This window comes from Astatotilapia calliptera, chromosome 22 (genome assembly GCF_900246225.1).
Source record: "Astatotilapia calliptera chromosome 22, fAstCal1.2, whole genome shotgun sequence".
Lineage (NCBI taxonomy): Eukaryota > Metazoa > Chordata > Actinopteri > Cichliformes > Cichlidae > Astatotilapia > Astatotilapia calliptera.
The window spans coordinates 1,828,535-1,845,723 of NC_039322.1; the positions used below are offsets into that span (position 1 = coordinate 1,828,535).

The window sequence follows — 17,189 nt, forward strand, 5'->3', positions numbered from 1 at the left end:
GGTCCTGGTGATGATACGAGCAGCAGAGTTCTGGACACATTAAAGCTCATTAATGGATTTTTGAGTAAGACCAAAAAGAAATGAATCACAGTAATCGATCCGAGCAGTAACAACACTGTGAACAAGAACGGCAGCGGCATGTGGAGTGAGGAAAGGACAGAGACGATTAATGTTGCACAATTGAAAATATGCAGACTGAGTAACATCATTAATGTGTGAACTGAACGATAGAGTACTGTCGAGGATGATACCCAAACTTTTCACAGAGGAAGAAACGGAGACCGGCGAGTTATTGATCGTTATAGAGAAACTGTTGGTTCTGGATAATGTTGATTTAGAGTCGACCAAGAGAAGCTCAGATTTGACGGTAACAGCAGTCGGTAAGAAGATTTTTACCCAGAACTAAAATGAAAACCAGAGAGCAGAAACGTAAAAGAACAAAAACAATGGTGGGGTTGGGCTGGAAGCAGAGAGGAGAAGAGGCTCAGAACATGTGGACAGTATGAAAACGGAGGAGATGAAAGAACGTCTCTGGAGGTCGGACGTGTTGCTAACAGTGGAGGGGCTGCTTTGAAGATTGGCTGCAAAGGCAGAGTTTCTCTGGAGACTTGGAGGCAGACAGGAGCCCTGCTGGGGCTTGGCTGGATAACTCAGAGGACTCAGGATACTCGGAAGTTACACCTCCTCCAGCTTATCCAAGGGAACATCAAGGCGTTCCCAGGCCAGCCAAGAGATCTAATTTCTCCAGCTTGTTCTGGGTCTACCCAGTGATTCTATCATAGAAGCATGAACAGGTGGAGACGGAGGCTGCAGCCTGACTGCTCATCAGTTACCTGCTGAAGTTCAGGGTCTGGCTGCTGCGCTAGTTATGGTGTTCTTGATTACAAAAGCATCACAAGTAAACCAGGAAACACTAACTAGAACACTCAGCCGGAGGGATGAGGGAGATCATGACAAGTGTTGGAGTGACTTTGTTAAAAATTGTCATCGTTGTGCTTCGAATTGTGAACCTTGTTTAAACTGCATGATTGAAGATATTCTTGTTTCTGTTCTCCTCCCTGCATGTAGGATGGTGGGGGAGGCTACAGCTATAGTGTTCAACTGCAGGCACATTCCAGGTAAAGATTCTGGTTTCCTTATTTGCTCGGGAACGTCCACTTCCTGCCCTTCATGGGCTCACCTATGCTTGTATATGGTGGACCATTAAGGGGGTTAAGCCATATACAGGGTGGGGGGAGATGACCCTTTTATGAATAGGGATGTTGTTAAACGGTTGTAAACATATGTTGTGTAGCAGGAAGTCACGTTTACAGAGACACACACACACACATACAAACACATTCACAGTGTGTGTTCTCTGAATAAAAGGCTGTGAGGGGAGTTTGGAGTTGGCTACAGGGAGCTTGTGTCAGTTCTGGGAGGCAATCTCCCCTTGCAAGCAAACCGTACCAGTGGCTCTTGTGTTCTGTTTGCAGTCTCTCGTGGTCTGAATCCAGCAGGGTCGTATGTTCAGACCCAACAACAAGCAACACAAGGGAATGCAGACAATGAATACAAACAATAAGGGAACAGACCACAGGTGGGAACAAAGAGCAGAGTCTAATCGTCAGTTTTACTCACAGAGGGAGGATAGTAGGAGCGTCGTCTCCTCCGGCCTGAGGAAACAGGAGAGTTTGGAGCTGCTGATGCAACATCATTCCAGCTGAAGAGCCTGTGATGAGCCGGCCCGTAAAATCTCTGGCGAGCAAAACGGCATCATCCAGGTGGAGTCGGCAGCTGGTGATAGGTTGTTGCTCCACGTGAGAAGGAAATCTGCACTTTTTTCTTCTTGGTGAAGGAAAAAGGGAAACCGGATAATTGAGCCTCTGATGGCCCCAGACAGGAAACTCTTTGAGGATCGAGGTGGAAGAGCTTATGAGGAGGCAGGCCAATGAGTGGGCAGCAGAGAGGCTGATCAACCCCTGTGAGCAACCAGAGATGGGTGGATGATGCCCACTTTCAGCTGCAGAGCATCAGGTGCAGGCGGGGCAGCAGGTGGACGAACACGGCGTCTTTGAGGACCCCTTAGAGCCCGGTGAGTACCACTGAAAATGTGCTCCTACCAGGGGTGAGCCAACGCTTCCACTTCAGCTTTTCCTCAAGAAAGGAAACGGCTACTTGCTGCCACTTGTAGGTCGGAGTCTGCTGCTTTATTTTAGTGCTCGAGATCTCCTGTCATGTACCGCTGTGTGAGGCAAGGCAGGATAGCAGATAAAATGTGGGAGTCGGAGACAGAAACCAAACTTAAAGACAATTTATTACTGACTACAAAACACCATAACTAGACCAAGAAATACTAAACAGACGAACACACAGCTGGAGGGAATGAAGGAGGCTGTGAGAAGAAACACAAGGGAACAGATCACAGGTGGGAACAAAGCTGAACATAATCAAACTAACGAGACCAGGAAGCAAAACTAAACAAGATGCACACAGGACGAGAGACTGTCAGAGTAAAACAGGAAACAGCAGAAACACAGAGACACGACTGGGGAACAGGCCAATCAGCATGGAGACAAGACTGACTTCACAGAGAGATACTAACACAGGAAGAGGGCGGGGACACAGAGGGGGGATGATAAAAGAAAACCTGAGGCTAGATAACAAACTAAGACCTGGGACACAAACAGAGACACAACAATCATGACCAAAACTTCACCTCAGAACATGAAATGAACCAGAATCAGACGTCAAACACAAACGCTGGCTCACAGACCAGGACCATGAGCCTCCACACAGAAAGACTCCACCCAAAACAGGAACTCTCTTTCTGAGAAGTGATGGTGCTCACCACTGCAGCACCACGCTGCCCTGTTAGTTTCTGTGCTGGTAAAAATAAAGATGAATAAATAGTTCACTCTGACATATTTCCTGTGTCACAAACACTTCTTCTCTCTGCTGCTTCGATGTACTTACAGTTTGTAGAAGGCAGCGTCTAACAAAGCCGTGTTATTATAAACATACTGCAGCTGCTGAGTTAAAGCTTATTATCTCTGTGATAGAAAATATTAAAAACAAAACTTCTTTCAGTGTTTTACATTCTTGTAACTGAACTTCAGATCTTGTTGAATGTTGTTTTCATTTGTACATAACTGACAGTCTGACACCTCCTGACGTGTCAGAAGAACTGTGACTCGTCCTGTTTTACTTCCTCTTTGTTTTCTCGTCAAAGCTGTCGGACTTAAAGACACAGACAGACGGTGAAGCTGCTCAAAGATCTTTCAGCTCAAAATGTCTACAGAAATTCAAAGTGTTGAAGATTTCAGGGTGAAATACAGCAGAGGGTCCCAAGAGGATGGAGGAGTGAGAGAGCAGAGTGAGGTGGAGGTGTTAGATGATGGAGAGCAGCACCCTGACGTTGGCCTACAAGAAGCTGGTAAGCAGGAAATCATCAAAGTGACCAAACCAAAGAAAATGTTGGTGATGAAAGTGTTGTTCAGTGTCTTTTAAAGCTCTGATATCCGACCACTTTAAGACATATTAGTGTTCGTGTCACATGTGCCCAGAATATGTTTCCAGTCCAAACTGGCACACAGATCATTTGTTGCACTGGGCCTGTTTACTCCCAGTTAGGAGCTCCGTTTCTAACCGTCTGACTGTTTCAGTGTCTGTGGCTTCAAGTCAAACTGGTTCAGCTGCTGCTCTGCTTTCAGGAAGAGGTCTGTGAGTGACAGAGAGAAGCAGCCAATAGGAGCAGCACAGCTCTTTCTGCTTCCTCTCCAAGTGATAACATGACTGTAAATACAGCCAGATTGTCCACACAGTCATTGTTTTAAACATATGTGAATGTCGAGTTTGTCCGACAATGTTGTGCTTCCAAAAATGCGTCTTTCAGAGGTGCAGAGCAGCAGCTTGGTATGCAGCTGCAGTGTGTTAGCAGCTTCCCCCTGTAGTTAACGCAGCACGTTTAAATCAGTAGTTCATAGTTGTTCTGTGGTCTGACAACAGGAACAGAAAGATGCAGATTCATTGTGAGTTCAGCTGCATCAAAATGCAGTATGAGTGAGTGTAGAGAGGAGAGAAGCAAACTGATGGAAACAGCTAGCAGAAAGCTAACTGAGTGTAACTGAAGCACAAACACAGAGTAACACACACCCAGCACCACTCTGTTATAAATCAGCTTTAAAGTTTCCACAGTTCATGGTTGTTCCTCAGCATTACACTTTCCTCACAGCTCTGACCCGCGTGCAGATGATCGTCATAGAAACTAATATTCTGGGACTCTCCTCCATATTTGTCCCTCAGGTTTCTACACTTCTTTCTACGTTCCCTCACGTCCATCAGGATAGTTTTGCTCATTTAGTCCTTATATTGAGAGGAGGATTGTTTTTCTCTCACTGATCTATTCAAAAGCTGCGACCAAGAAGTGGCCAGAAATGCACCGACCGATCACAACAGCTGGAATGGACTAATGTTACTTTGTCCTTGTTTGAGTTCCTGTAACTTTTTAACAAACTCGACTAATTTGTTTGGTAAATCTGATTTACTTTCTACTGGGATCATTCCTACAGTGAGGATTAATAAAAAGCTCCAAAGTCTCTCATTAGTGCTTCATAAATGGACTTTTTGTTTTATCTTTGTAGATGTTCACACCGAGAAGAAGCTTCCAGCTGTGACAAGAAGCTGGTTCAGAGCTTTTGAAGTGAACCTGGGAGTGCTGTATCTGCTGATTGTGGTGGGAATCATGACACGCTGTGAGGAATTTGATTCCAATATGTTAGATGTTTGATTTTGAACATTAGAAGTGAAATGATTTGATGCTGCAGACCTGATTGTGTTTAGTTCCTGTTCCCACACTGCTGTGTTTCTCCTACTTCACTGGAAAACACACAAACAGCAAACGTGTTACTATAATGTTATTGTAGGGTCGACCTCACAACATAAAGCACCTTGAGGCTGTTGCTGTGATTTGGAGCTGTAGAAGTAAAACTGAATTGAATGATTAAGACAACGTGTGTCCTCCAGTTGGACAAACCTCCAACACCTAAGTAGCACACAGGTGTAATCCTAGTCAGGTGCTTTCAGTGTGGAGGAGCTCCAGCTGGGCTCATCACTCCCACACATCCTGGAGAGAATGAAGAGCTCGTCCAGTGCTGCATGACCAGGATGGAAACCACATTGTTGCTCTGAATTTGAGATTTCACAATTGGATGGAGTTTCTCCTTCAATATTCTGACATAAACCTTCTCAGGGAGGCTGAGGAGTGTTTGAACCCACCAGCCCAGATTTACAAATCCAGAGGCCGAGTACCCGACTCTCATGTAATGTTGCAGAGGTGTGTTAACCAGGACGGCCCAACAACAAGGAGTATTTCCTGGTGACCTCACAGTAAGATGTGCAACATTTAAGTGCACTGTAATTTCAAAAAACTTTTCCTCCTTATGTTGGACACTTTTTCACACAAGTACTTCTGTATTCCTTTGAAAATCAAATCAAAGAACACAAAAAATGAACTGCATCAGTTTTCCTGAAAGTGCAAAATGTAGAATTGAAAGGAAAAGTTACAGTTTAAAAAACTTTAAAATCTTCGGTCAGCAGTGAAGCTAAATTTAATTGTTGTTCATTTAAAGAGTGTTTGAGACGTGGTTCAAACTTTCCACATCGACTGGATGAACCTCAACAGTTCAACAGTTTGTTTCTCTATAAGGCAACAGCAAGAAAACAAACTGTAACTGACAAAATAACATTTCCTGGGTCGAACCAACTGTGACACTGAGGTGTGACTGTGTTTGTGCTTTTATGTGTGAACGTTCAACGTCTTTAGAAAAAGAAGAGTTTATACATTTTCTGCTTTATGCAAACTCAGTCAAAAGCTCAACAAAGTACACATATTGTACAACACAGAGTTTTATCTGTAGTTAAGAGAAACAAATGCAGTTAAGACATTTTTATGCAAATTAATCACACGGTCTGTGTTTCCTTACACGCTGCCACTTCCTCAAAGCTTCTTCCTGCCTGAAAGCAGACAGAAGGCTGGACAAGAATAAAACAGCTCGATATCTTCCAGGGTCAGTACTGCAGAACTGTTAGAGTACAGCTTAAACTCCTGCTCAGCGTCTCCGTCCTCTCACGATGTCCTCAGATATTTATGCCAAACCAGATCTATCAAAGAAGGTGAGATACAGCAGAAAGCAGGACGGAGCAGAGTGGGAGCAGAGGGAGGTGGATATCTACGAGAGTACAGATGAGATCAGAGATAGTTATGATCATTTTCAGTCACAGGAAGGAGGTAAGTCAATTATAAATCTAAATGTACTTCCAGTTTGTTACAGTCAGCTTTTAATGCCAAATTACTGCAGCCCACCAAACATCTGTTTCTCCATTTGCTGTATGAACCTTTTTAATTTAAATTCTTTCCCACAATAGTTTGTACGTCACTTATTGATTAACAGGAACTTCTTTCAGTCACAGTGCAGATGTTATATTTCCTTTGTTTTTTGGCAACCGACCCTTTTTTGACATTAAGCTGATACAACCACAACCACAGGTCTGTTAACCACAGACTGACAGGAAATAAGCACAAACCAACATCCACACTGCTTTCTAACAGGACCACAGACTCTGAATCCTCCTTCAGTCCTGAAGGGCTCTTTCAGATGTGCTACACTGGGTCTAAGAGTGCTGTGCCTCCTGATGTTAGCTGGGATCATCATCCTGTCCATATGCTGTAAGATAAGATACAACCTCTGAACTTCTCCTGCAAATGAATGTATGACTGATACTGAATCCCAGCAGCCAACAAACATGCAGCTTCACAACCAGAACGTGTCCTTCTGCCACAGCAAATACAGGAAGTACATGAAGCCTCATAAAAACTGCACGGTGGCATTTTAAATGGAATTCTCTGATCAATAATATGAGCTGCTGTGTGGTACAGCCTGACCAACACGTTGGTTTTGCTGACTGAGCTTCTAGTATTTCATGAGTCTGTTACTTAGCACTGATTAGCAGGTGTGTGTCTGTGTGCATGATTCCTGGCTCATATCTTGTGTGTGTTGTGGAGTGAATGTTCTTGTTGTTCCTTCAAACTCTTCACTCAACACGCTGATTCTGTGATTATCTCAACAAAGCAGACAGGCAGCAGCATCTGCTGCAGACTGATGCAGGTGCAGCCACACTATGTTAGACAGTGGCCGTCTGTCATTGTGCGACTAGTTAGTTCACTTGGTGTATTAAGCAGGTAGCTAACAAGCTAATGTTAGCTCCATTCATCTGCTGGGATATATCAATTAATCTTTTTTTATTACATCAAATCACAACAACAGTTGCCTCGAGGTTCTTTATATTATCAGGTAAAGACTCCACAATAACAAAAACAACAACACAGAGAAAACTTCCAGCAGCTGCTGATGTTTGGATTTTAAGGTGGTTTGATTCTATGTTTTAAATCAGTTGTTGATCTTCAGCTGACCTTTAGCTCCTGGTGGAGCTGTGACAGACTTAATGCTGGATCAGCAGAAACATCACAAATCTATGATGTGAGAACAGAGACGCCTGCAAAAGGACGTCTGAAAGCAGGAAGTTCCTGGAAGCTGCAGGAAGAAACATTTATTAATTATAAATAAGCAGAAAGAGGAAGTGTTGAAGCCTCAGAGCAGCTTTGACTGAATGTAAAAAGACATATTTTCAGTGAGAACAGGCACATGTCACATGAGTCAGAATCTATTCTTTCAAAGCATGTAGATAACATCTCTGACTACAGGTGTAGAAATGCTGTTTGACTCTTCACCTTCTTCCTCCACACTGAAGCACAATTATTCTGAATCTTGTCAGTGGTTTTTGTTCACAGTTGATACGTATTTAGCTCATCAGATTTCCTGTAGTTCTAACACCTCCACCCACAGGACATGTTAAAGAACAATGGCTGCAAGTTTCTGACTCTTATTGATATTTGACAAAGCAGAGGAAGAAGATTATTTCTGTTCAACGTTTCACTCATTTTATTTTATTTTATTTTATTTTGGTTTCACTGAAATATTTCAGATGCTTTGAACAAGAGTGAAAACAACAAACTTCACTTCAAACACAATAAACTGAACCACAGTTACAACGAGCTACAGACTGAACATCAAGGTAAGAAAGTATTTAAAATTAACAAGAAAATACTAATGTCAGATAAAATTTATATTTACATTTTTAACATGTTTTTTTCTATAGAGACAAAACGACTCAACAGTCAGTTACAGGAAGAAGTGAAGAAGCTGAAGGAGAAGATAGAAGGTAATAAAGTTTGAATAACTGATAGAAAACATCAGTGTTACACAGTGATAACCTGATTGTGTCTTTGTTTTGAATCCTAAATGTTTGATGCTGTGTAACAGTTTCTCTGTATAAATGTAAGTTTCAGTTCATTATGAATAAGAGAGAAAACCTGAGTTTAAATGAAGCATTTACAGGGAAAATGACAGGAACCAAAGATTAATGTGATACAACAGGACACAAAGTCTGTCTTTAAAACATGTGTTTGACTTTAAGGGAAGTGGTGTCCAGAAGAATGGACGAGGTTTGGATGCAGCTGCTACTTTAAATCCACTGAGTGGAAAACTTGGTCTGAGAGCAGGAGAGCCTGTCAGGATAAAGGAGCTGATCTGGTGATGATAAACAGCAAAGAGGAACAGGTGGGTGTGTTTGTTCATGTCTGTGTGATCTTTGATGGAGCTGACAGTGAGTTACAAAGTTCTTCATACTGTGAATTAAAGCCACACATTGATGATAAGTATACATGTGCAAACATACAGACACATAAACAAAGCAGCACATTCATTCCATCAGAAACACAACAGTTAGAAACTATGGAGGAAAATAAAGGGGAAAAGATTGAGGGAGAGCTAACCTGTAAAAATGAGTTTCAGCCGTTAACAGTCAGCTGACCTGATAGTCTGAGGAAGGCTGTTCCACAGTTTGGCTGCAACAAGCTCAAAAGCACGATGGCCTCTGGTGTTCAAATCAGAGCGAGGGACAGTTGGGAGACACTGATTAGATGATCAGAGAGGCCGGCTGCAGTGATAAGGTCCAAGAAGCTCTGCTATATAAGCAGGGGCCTGTTCATGCACAGCTTTATATGTTCATAACAGGATTTAAAAGAGGATTCTGAATTTCACTGTAAGCCAGTGAAGAGAAGCAAGAATAGGTGAGATATGAGACTGCAGGCCAGGTTTTGTTTGCAGCCTTGCTGCTGAGTTCTGCACTAACTGCAGACCAACTATGGAGGACTGAGAAATGCAGGTGAAAAGTGAATTACAATAATCAGGCAGGAGAAAGTATGAACTCAAAGTTCCAGATGATTGAATCACAGTAAAGATTTGATCTTTGCAATATTTCTGAGCTAAAGGAAACAAGACTGGCTGACCTTTGACATGTGAGGCTCAAAATGCAGCTGTTGGTTCAAAATGATCTTTAACAGGTGATTGGATGTTACTGGTGAGGGGGACGATGTACTGACTGACCTCCTCAGAGAAACTGAGCCAAACAGCACAACTTCAGTTTGAGATGAAGGAAGTTTAAATCCATGAAGTGATGACAGAGAAGCATTCACTGAGGCAGGAGAGGCTCGACAGAAAAGCATTAGTGTGTGTGTCATCTGCACAGCAGTGCTAGGAGATCCCATTAAAACCATTAAGCAGATGTCACAGGGGCAGCATTTATAAAGAGAACAGAACTGGTCCAAGGACTGAGGCATGTGGGACTCAGATGAGGACACACGTTGATTAATATGAAGTATCTGTTTGATAAGTATGAAGAAAAGCATGTGAGAGCAGCACCAGTGAGGCCAGTTTGTAGTGTGTTAATAAGAGGAGCACCATCAACAGTATGAAGGCTGCAGAGAAGTCAAGCAGGACTCAAATGGAGTCTTTATCCCAGCGCAGAAGAATCTGGTTAGTAACTTTCATGAAAGCTGTTTCAGTGCTGTGGTTTGTCTGGAACCAGGTTGGAATTGATCAAAGATCTGAAGGAGCTGACGAGCAACTTGATTTAAAACAGTGGGATGTAAGGAGGGTTGATCCCACTCACAAAGACTCTGGCTGTTTGAAAGTCAGCTGAAATGAAAGGGACTGGTTTCTAATAGAGAGAAGTCAGGGGGAGATGGCAGCAGGAAGGAGTTTGAACTCCAACAACAGAACTGGAGGAGAGACTTGGGGCGGTTGAAGAGGTACAGACTTGAACTCTGACCTGATACTGTTGATGTTGCCAGTGAAGAAATCGAAAAATGTCCACAGTCATTAGAAGACATGGGAGTGACAGCAGTTTGTCTCTGGGAAGACAACACTGACTGTAAGCCTGTCAAAGATGATACATCTGTGATTGGATAGTAGGTCAGACATGTGGAAGGTCAGCGTTATGTGTGGGGCCGACAACATGATGCACTACATGAAATGATGCTGCAGTGTTCATCAATTGTGTGGCAGTGTTGTTAGAGGGATCATCAATAAGTAAATTAGACTCATCTACTAAAATGACTTTATGAACAATAACCGATGAGAGAAGATTAGAGAATCCATTCAGGAAATGATTGCAGGATTTGGGAGGTGGATCGATTACAATACAGCAAACTGGAGATTCACATTGAATTATGAAGGAGAGGAATTCAAAGCAGTTAAAGAACCAGGATTAAATGGGAACCAGTTCAGATGATCCTTAGAAACCAAGTCAACACAAAACATTGAAATAACAGAAATGTTATAAAATGAGAGAAATCCTCATAATCCAGATTATTTTTCTGATTCAATCCAACTGAATCAAATGATTTGTTAACACTGATTCCACTGCAACACTGACTGAGCTACAGGAGGAGCTGATATTCATCGATTCTTTGGCTCTTTCTGATTTCTGCACAATGGAAGAAAAGTTTCATCACAGTTATTCTTCCTTCAGACATGTTCACAAGATGATGTCACTACAACAGAAGTGCTGAATTATGACTGGAGACAATATTTGTGTCTCTTCTCAAACAGGAATTTATCAGTAAATTTGGAGGAGAGTCCTGGATTGGTCTGTATGTTAAATACACATCAGGAAGATCTAAATGGGAATGGGTGGACGGATCAGCGCTGACAGAAACGTGAGACATTAGTTTGTTTCTATTCCAGAGTTATTATTTAGAAGTGAAACACTGATGTTTTGGAAGATAGATCAGCAATACATGAGCTGAGCTATTTTCCAACAGCCCCACAAACTGAATGTAAAGAAAAGCAGAAATCCTCCTTTGAATGAACAGCTGTGCTTGAACTCTCTTCATCTGCAGTCTGTGATGACGTTCAGTTACAACAAGTCAGTTTGAAGGAATCAGGATTGAAACATGTTCAAAGCAGCGACCGACACATTTCACTTTGTTCAATTTGTCTTCATGTTTTTGTGCTGTAATGTTTCTTTTCTCACAGAACAAAAAGTGTTTCAGAGAATTCCTGTCTCTTCTTCTTTGGTGTTTGTAAAACTTCAGAACATATGAAGGAAGAAGCTTCAGTAAATATGACCTGATAGACACACATTTCAAAGTGATGTCTGTAAACAGCTGACAAAACAGTTTCAAACAGCAGAAAGTCAGCTCTGACTTCTTTTTATTCTCCATTTTTACAGCAGGAAGATTTCATATTCATCAAAGCTTGAAAGCTGTTTTAGTGTGCATGATGATTCTCAGAGAAAAGTCTAAAGGAGGGAAAGTGGGCGAGAAACCTGGGAAAGAAATACAGCAAATATTGGAAATATTCCAAAAGAGACGCATATTTATATGAATGTGACAATAGTTATGAGTTTAGTCCAGTTTCATATCAGATTTGATCTCTCTGACAGGTTCTGGGCACCAGAACATGAGAATCCCAGTTATAATCACTATGGAGTCTGCTGTGACGGTGATGGGAGATGGACACGGTCTTATTATTCTTATTCAAAGACCTTCATCTGTGAGAAATGAGTTTGGTGCTTTGATGTAAATGTTTGAATAATCCAACCAAAGACACCTCACTATGAAATGTCCTGCATGAGCCTCAGACTCAGCTTACAGTCTTTACTTGTTCATTCTGCATCATATATTGATTACATATATTGTCCCTCTGTGCTCTGTGCTGTACAGTAAGGTTGGAAGTCATCCACACAAAACCTTGAAGTACTTCATTACTCTGTAGTTCCAGCAAATTGTTCTAATAAAAGTCAAAGTGCAGCTTGTCTTTACTTTGCTTTACTTGGTTTATTCATCAGCCTGTTGGTCCTAAAACTACAGTAAATGTCTTGTTTCTAAAAGTTCAGCAAAAAATATCAAATGTGGGTTACTGCTGGTTAGTTAGTGTGACTTCATACAAACCTGTGTGTTACACCAGTGGAAGAAGCTTTTCCTTCATCAGTCTTCTTGTTTCTTACTATAGGGCTGAACAGCTACACTAACACTCTCTGGCTCTATGCTGCCCCCCTGTGGTCACAGTTGTAGTCAGTGTTGGTATGAAATGTTTGAAAGCTTCAGCACCACAGACAGCTGCAGGCAGCTCCACCCTCTCTGTACCATGTCTTTCTTAAACAGAAATAACACAAAATAGAAACAGTAGAAGAAAATATAAAAGGCCAATTCAAATATAAAATAGACACAGCGGTCTGCAGCATCAGCAGAAGTGATACAAACAGGTGCTGAGATGCAGTGAACATAGAGCAGCATTATTATTTTCAGACTCGTGGATGGAAAATAATACATACAAATACATATTTAGATATTTCTTTTACTGCATGTTGACTGTTTATATGAAATATATTTATATAAATCACAAAATAAATAGCTGGTGTCTAATATGTGTTTTCAGCGCCTAAAGTGGAAACTGGTGAGGAAAATGTACTCAAAACAAGGCTTTACTTGCACAGTCTCCCCATCAGTTTATCAACAGACGTCTCAAATAACAGAAAAAATTGACATACAAACATGGGGGGATCAGACTGAAAGACCACGCTGCATTTTAGATGAAGCTGCTGTCCCAAATACTTCCATGTTAGAACTTTGAATCTTTAGATATTTCAGGGTATTTCAATCGTTTCCCACATTTCTGAACACATTTAGAATAACGACCACAGCACGTCTTATATTTTCAGTGACCAATCTAAAGTCTGCAAACATTTTCATGCACCAGCACATCACAGAGCACAGATGATATCATCACATCTGTCAGGACAGAAACACTAGCAGCAGTAAAAAGTACTGCAGAGGCTCAGGTTTGTGTTCAGCCCAGGCTCTGTGCTGCAGCTCAGCCCCTCTCTCCCCACTTTCTGTACTGTTTCAATGGTCTCTGTCCAAAAACAACACTGAAGAAATAACTATGGGAGTAGTAGAGTTCATAAACTCAAATCATGTATGAATAAATAAAAATATAACATTAATACATGCTGTATAATTTGTTAAATAAACTTTGGACAAACCCAGAAAGTTGATTCTGTTTCTCTGCATGTTGTGTTTTGTTTTAATTTGAATCATGAAATATAAAAGTGGTGCAGGGGTTTTGGTTTTTCAGGCCTAGTTTGGACACCACAGTCCTGCAGACGAGGACTCAAAATTTTATTACAGACACAACAGTGCAGGTCCAAACATACCTGAGTGAACCAAACAGTGGAAGACTGAAGAATCCCCACGAGTACTGGGCAGGACTGAAAATGTTCATCCCAACTTGTATAAACTTGCTGTTGCTTCTTCGGCTACACCTGCTTCATCTGTGAGCTGTGAAAGGGTTTTTTCTAAATCAGGTGAAATCATCTCAAAAAAAGAGAAACTGACTGAAGCACAACACAGTGGAAAAGATTTTATTAAATAAAAATAAAAGGTTATTATGATATAAAAATAAATTACATGTTGTATCATAAAGATCATAAAGACAGATTAAGATTATATTTGGAATTTATGTACTGCCATCACAAACATTATTCACTAATTCTATTCTTTCTATTCTATTTATTCTATTCTATTCTATTCGTTCTATTCAAAGCTTCACACCAAAGTCATGTCATTATAATGTCTTTGCCTGTTTTACATTTATTGTCCACTTGATGGCACAGTAGAGCAAGTGACACGTCATGAAGCGTCGGCTCATAAGTGGCCAGTTGGATGGAAAGCTTCAGTGCTTCATGAAGCTTCATCTTGGCACCACTAACAAAACCTCAGGCAACACATTAAACTAGAAACTAAGAAACTGGGAAACAACTGGGAGGACACAGAACCCATGAAATTCACAGGAACACAGCTTGATGGGACAACATGACAGAGACCAGAGGGAGACAGACAATATTTACTCAGGAGGAGATTAGTGCAGAGTGGACACACCTGGGGAACACAGCTGAACAGAATCTGACTGATGAGACATGAACACCAATATAACGCACACAAAATGGGAGATTATCAAAGTAAAACAGGAAGTAACAAAAACACACTGAGACTCAGATGGCAATATGTGAACTTGACACTTTAACTGTGGATAAACAGACATGAGGACATGACAGACTGAGGAGACAAAAAAAATCAAATCAGGAACTAGAAAATAATTATCCAAAAGAAAAACCCAAAAACTGGGTCATAGACCCAGGACTGTGACAGCATCAGTGTGCAAGCACAGTGAACACAGAGCAGTAACTGTTAGTAAAGCACAGCTGTGACTCAGCTATCTGAGCAGAAAGGTGAAGGAAGAGGCATCAGAGTGTAAGAGGACATGCACATCTACGACAGTACAGACGATATCAGAGATAATCAAAGAGATTTTCAGTCACAGGAAGAAAATGATGAAAATGTTTAACTCTCGTCTGGTGTTCATATTTTTGTTACTCAGCCAGTGTTGACAGGTCTGGTGGCCCCACCCCCATTATTGTCATATTAAATCAATACATTCATAAATAATCAAAACGCTCCTTTTACATCCTCACATCATTTGTATAAAAGCAGTTTGATCAAAGGTGGGTTACTGCTGGTTAGTTAGTGTGACTTCATACAAACCTGTGTGTTTTCCTTCATCAGTCTTCTTGTTTCTTACTATAGGGCTGAACAGCTACACTAACACTCTCTGGCTCTATGCTGCCCCCTGTGGTGACATTTCATGATGATATAAAATATTAATATTAAACAAAAAGTTTGCAAATGCACATATTTAAACACATTGAACTATGGAAGTTATATTTATATTTAGAGGCCTAAACATCTAAAAATGGTCTCATATTATTTTAGTCACAAAATGTTTCAGCTTCACTTCTATTTGACATCCAGTCTAAGACATAACTGTCAGGTCGAGGTGTGGAAGAGAGGGAAGGACTCGAACGCAGGACTCAGAATAAAAAGAAGTCTTTAACATCCAGATATATAATGAACAAGAGCGAGCTGGAGATCACAGAGGGACATACAGGGAACATAACAGATATCTCAAAGAGACAGCACTTTATACACAAACAGCTGATTGGAAAACAGGACACAGTTTTGGGGGGGAGCTCCCAATTCTTACTAAAGAGTTCAGTGCATTAGTGATGGATCTATTAAGGTGGGATAAAGTTTTTACAACAGCTCTCACAAATCTTTTCCAATATGGTTTCAAATCTATCAGGACTGTCAAGAGCAGCTTTGTGATAAAAACAAATATCTGTGATGGAGAGGTAATCAAAGAGTGTCATGCTAAAATGCTCTGGGAAAAAAGAATCCTTTGGGAATGTGCTCTTCACCAGGTGAACTGTGACAACATGAATCAGGATTACTGAGGGAAATCTGGAGTTAGTTTATTAGGGTTGAAAATTGAAGGCAGCTGTTTGAATTATTTTATTATACACAATGCAAATGTGCTCATATGAGTTGGCACTCTGTCTTTCGAAGGTCGAAAGCTTAGAGACATAGAGTGCACGGGGACTTTGCAGCAACGCTTACATACACATGAAAATGGTTTCCTGTAAGTCTCTGGGTGTCATGGTCCTGGTCGTTGACCCAGCGTTTTGTGTTCATTTTGGTGTCATCTCATGTGTTGTGTTCATTCTTATTTTGTATTAGTTCTTAGGGTTTGGTTCATGTGATTAGTGCTTTAGTGTTCTCCCTCCTGTGCTCTGTTCGTGTCCCTGAGCTTGTCTTTGTGAATTTCCTGTTTTACTTTGAAGGTCTGTGTCTGTTATCACTGTGATGTTGACCAGCAGGCGTTTAGGAGTCTTGTAAGGGCGGCTTCAAGATGGGGTCCGCCATGCTTCAGCATTTCGGCGAGGATTTCGTCCAGGCCTGCGGCCTTTCCACTCTTGAGGAGTCGGATCGCTGTCTTGACTTCAGTGATGCTGATTTGTCCGATATCGACAGGAAGAAGATCCATGGAAGGTGCCAGGTCTTTGGCCTCGAACCGTTGGGGTGGCTCAGGTTGGTTCAGAGTATCGCGGAAGTGTTCGACCCATCGTTGGTCTCTTCCTGTTGGTAATTGACTTCATCATGCGACGATCAGTTGACCAAGCTGGCATCGGTGTGCCCATGGAACGAAGCGCGTAATCTCACTGACTTGGACTTCGCAGATGACATCGCCCTGCTGGGCTCGACTCAGGAAGACCTCCAAAAGTTGACCGCGGCCCTGCAGAGGGAGGCAACGAAAGTTGGATTAAGAATCAGCGCCAAAACAACCAAGGTACTCCGAGTTGGCTATGCACGTGCCCGCATTCCTATTATGATCAATCAACAACGTGCTGAAGAGGTGGAGAATTTTACATATCTTGGCAGCATCATCTCGAATGACGGGGTCTCTGATCGGGATGTCGACGCCAGAGTAGGGAAGGCAGTTGGTGTCCTGCGACGTCTCCAACCTATTTGGAACTCGACCTCCCTGAATGTTAGGGTCAAGATCAGACTACTGAACTCTATCGTCTTCCCTACTGCACTTTACGCTAGTGAAACCTGGCGCTCAACAAGTGCAATTATTCAACACCTGAATGTGCTTCAACAACGTGGCCTGCGGCGAATCCTGAGAATTTCCTACCGGGACCGAATAACAAATGAGGTCCTACGAAGAGCAGGCACCCGCCCATTAGCCGATGTTGTTGCAGAAAGGCGCTTCCGCTTTGCGGGACATATTTTACGCCTACCCCCTCATCGCCCAGCTAAGATTGCCATGGCATGGCATCCACGCACTGGCAAGCGAAAGCAAGGCCGACCAAAGACCACATGGCGTCGAACATTTATGGACGATCTG

General features: G+C 41.9%; 1 protein-coding gene across 3 annotated transcripts; it reads left to right on the forward strand.

The window, feature by feature from the left end:
* The first annotated feature begins 5,964 nt into the window (after positions 1-5,964).
* Positions 5,965-12,204, forward strand: LOC113014103 (CD209 antigen-like protein E). 3 transcript variants are annotated; one of them, XM_026155416.1, is made up of 7 exons: positions 5,965-6,268; positions 6,590-6,706; positions 8,023-8,112; positions 8,197-8,259; positions 8,515-8,657; positions 10,992-11,098; positions 11,827-12,204. In XM_026155416.1, the coding sequence occupies exons 1-7, from the start codon at positions 6,112-6,114 to the stop codon at positions 11,945-11,947; spliced, it is 798 nt and encodes a 265-aa protein (XP_026011201.1). In that variant the 5' UTR covers positions 5,965-6,111; the 3' UTR covers positions 11,948-12,204. The 3 variants fall into 3 exon arrangements, with proteins under 3 accessions (XP_026011201.1, XP_026011199.1, XP_026011200.1); XM_026155414.1 differs by having other exon boundaries at positions 8,023-8,259; XM_026155415.1 differs by lacking the exons at positions 10,992-11,098; positions 11,827-12,204 and having other exon boundaries at positions 8,515-8,923.
* The last annotated feature ends 4,985 nt before the right edge of the window (positions 12,205-17,189 follow it).

Excerpts from the sequence above, each read along its gene's own strand:
- LOC113014103 (XM_026155414.1), top strand. The coding sequence starts at position 6,112 with ATGTCCTCAGATATTTATGCCAAACCAGATCTATCAAAGAAGGTGAGA. Across the intron at positions 6,269-6,589 it reads TTTTCAGTCACAGGAAGGAG|GACCACAGACTCTGAATCCT; the intron begins GTAAGTCAATTA and ends GCTTTCTAACAG. Across the intron at positions 8,658-10,991 it reads TAAACAGCAAAGAGGAACAG|GAATTTATCAGTAAATTTGG; the intron begins GTGGGTGTGTTT and ends CTTCTCAAACAG.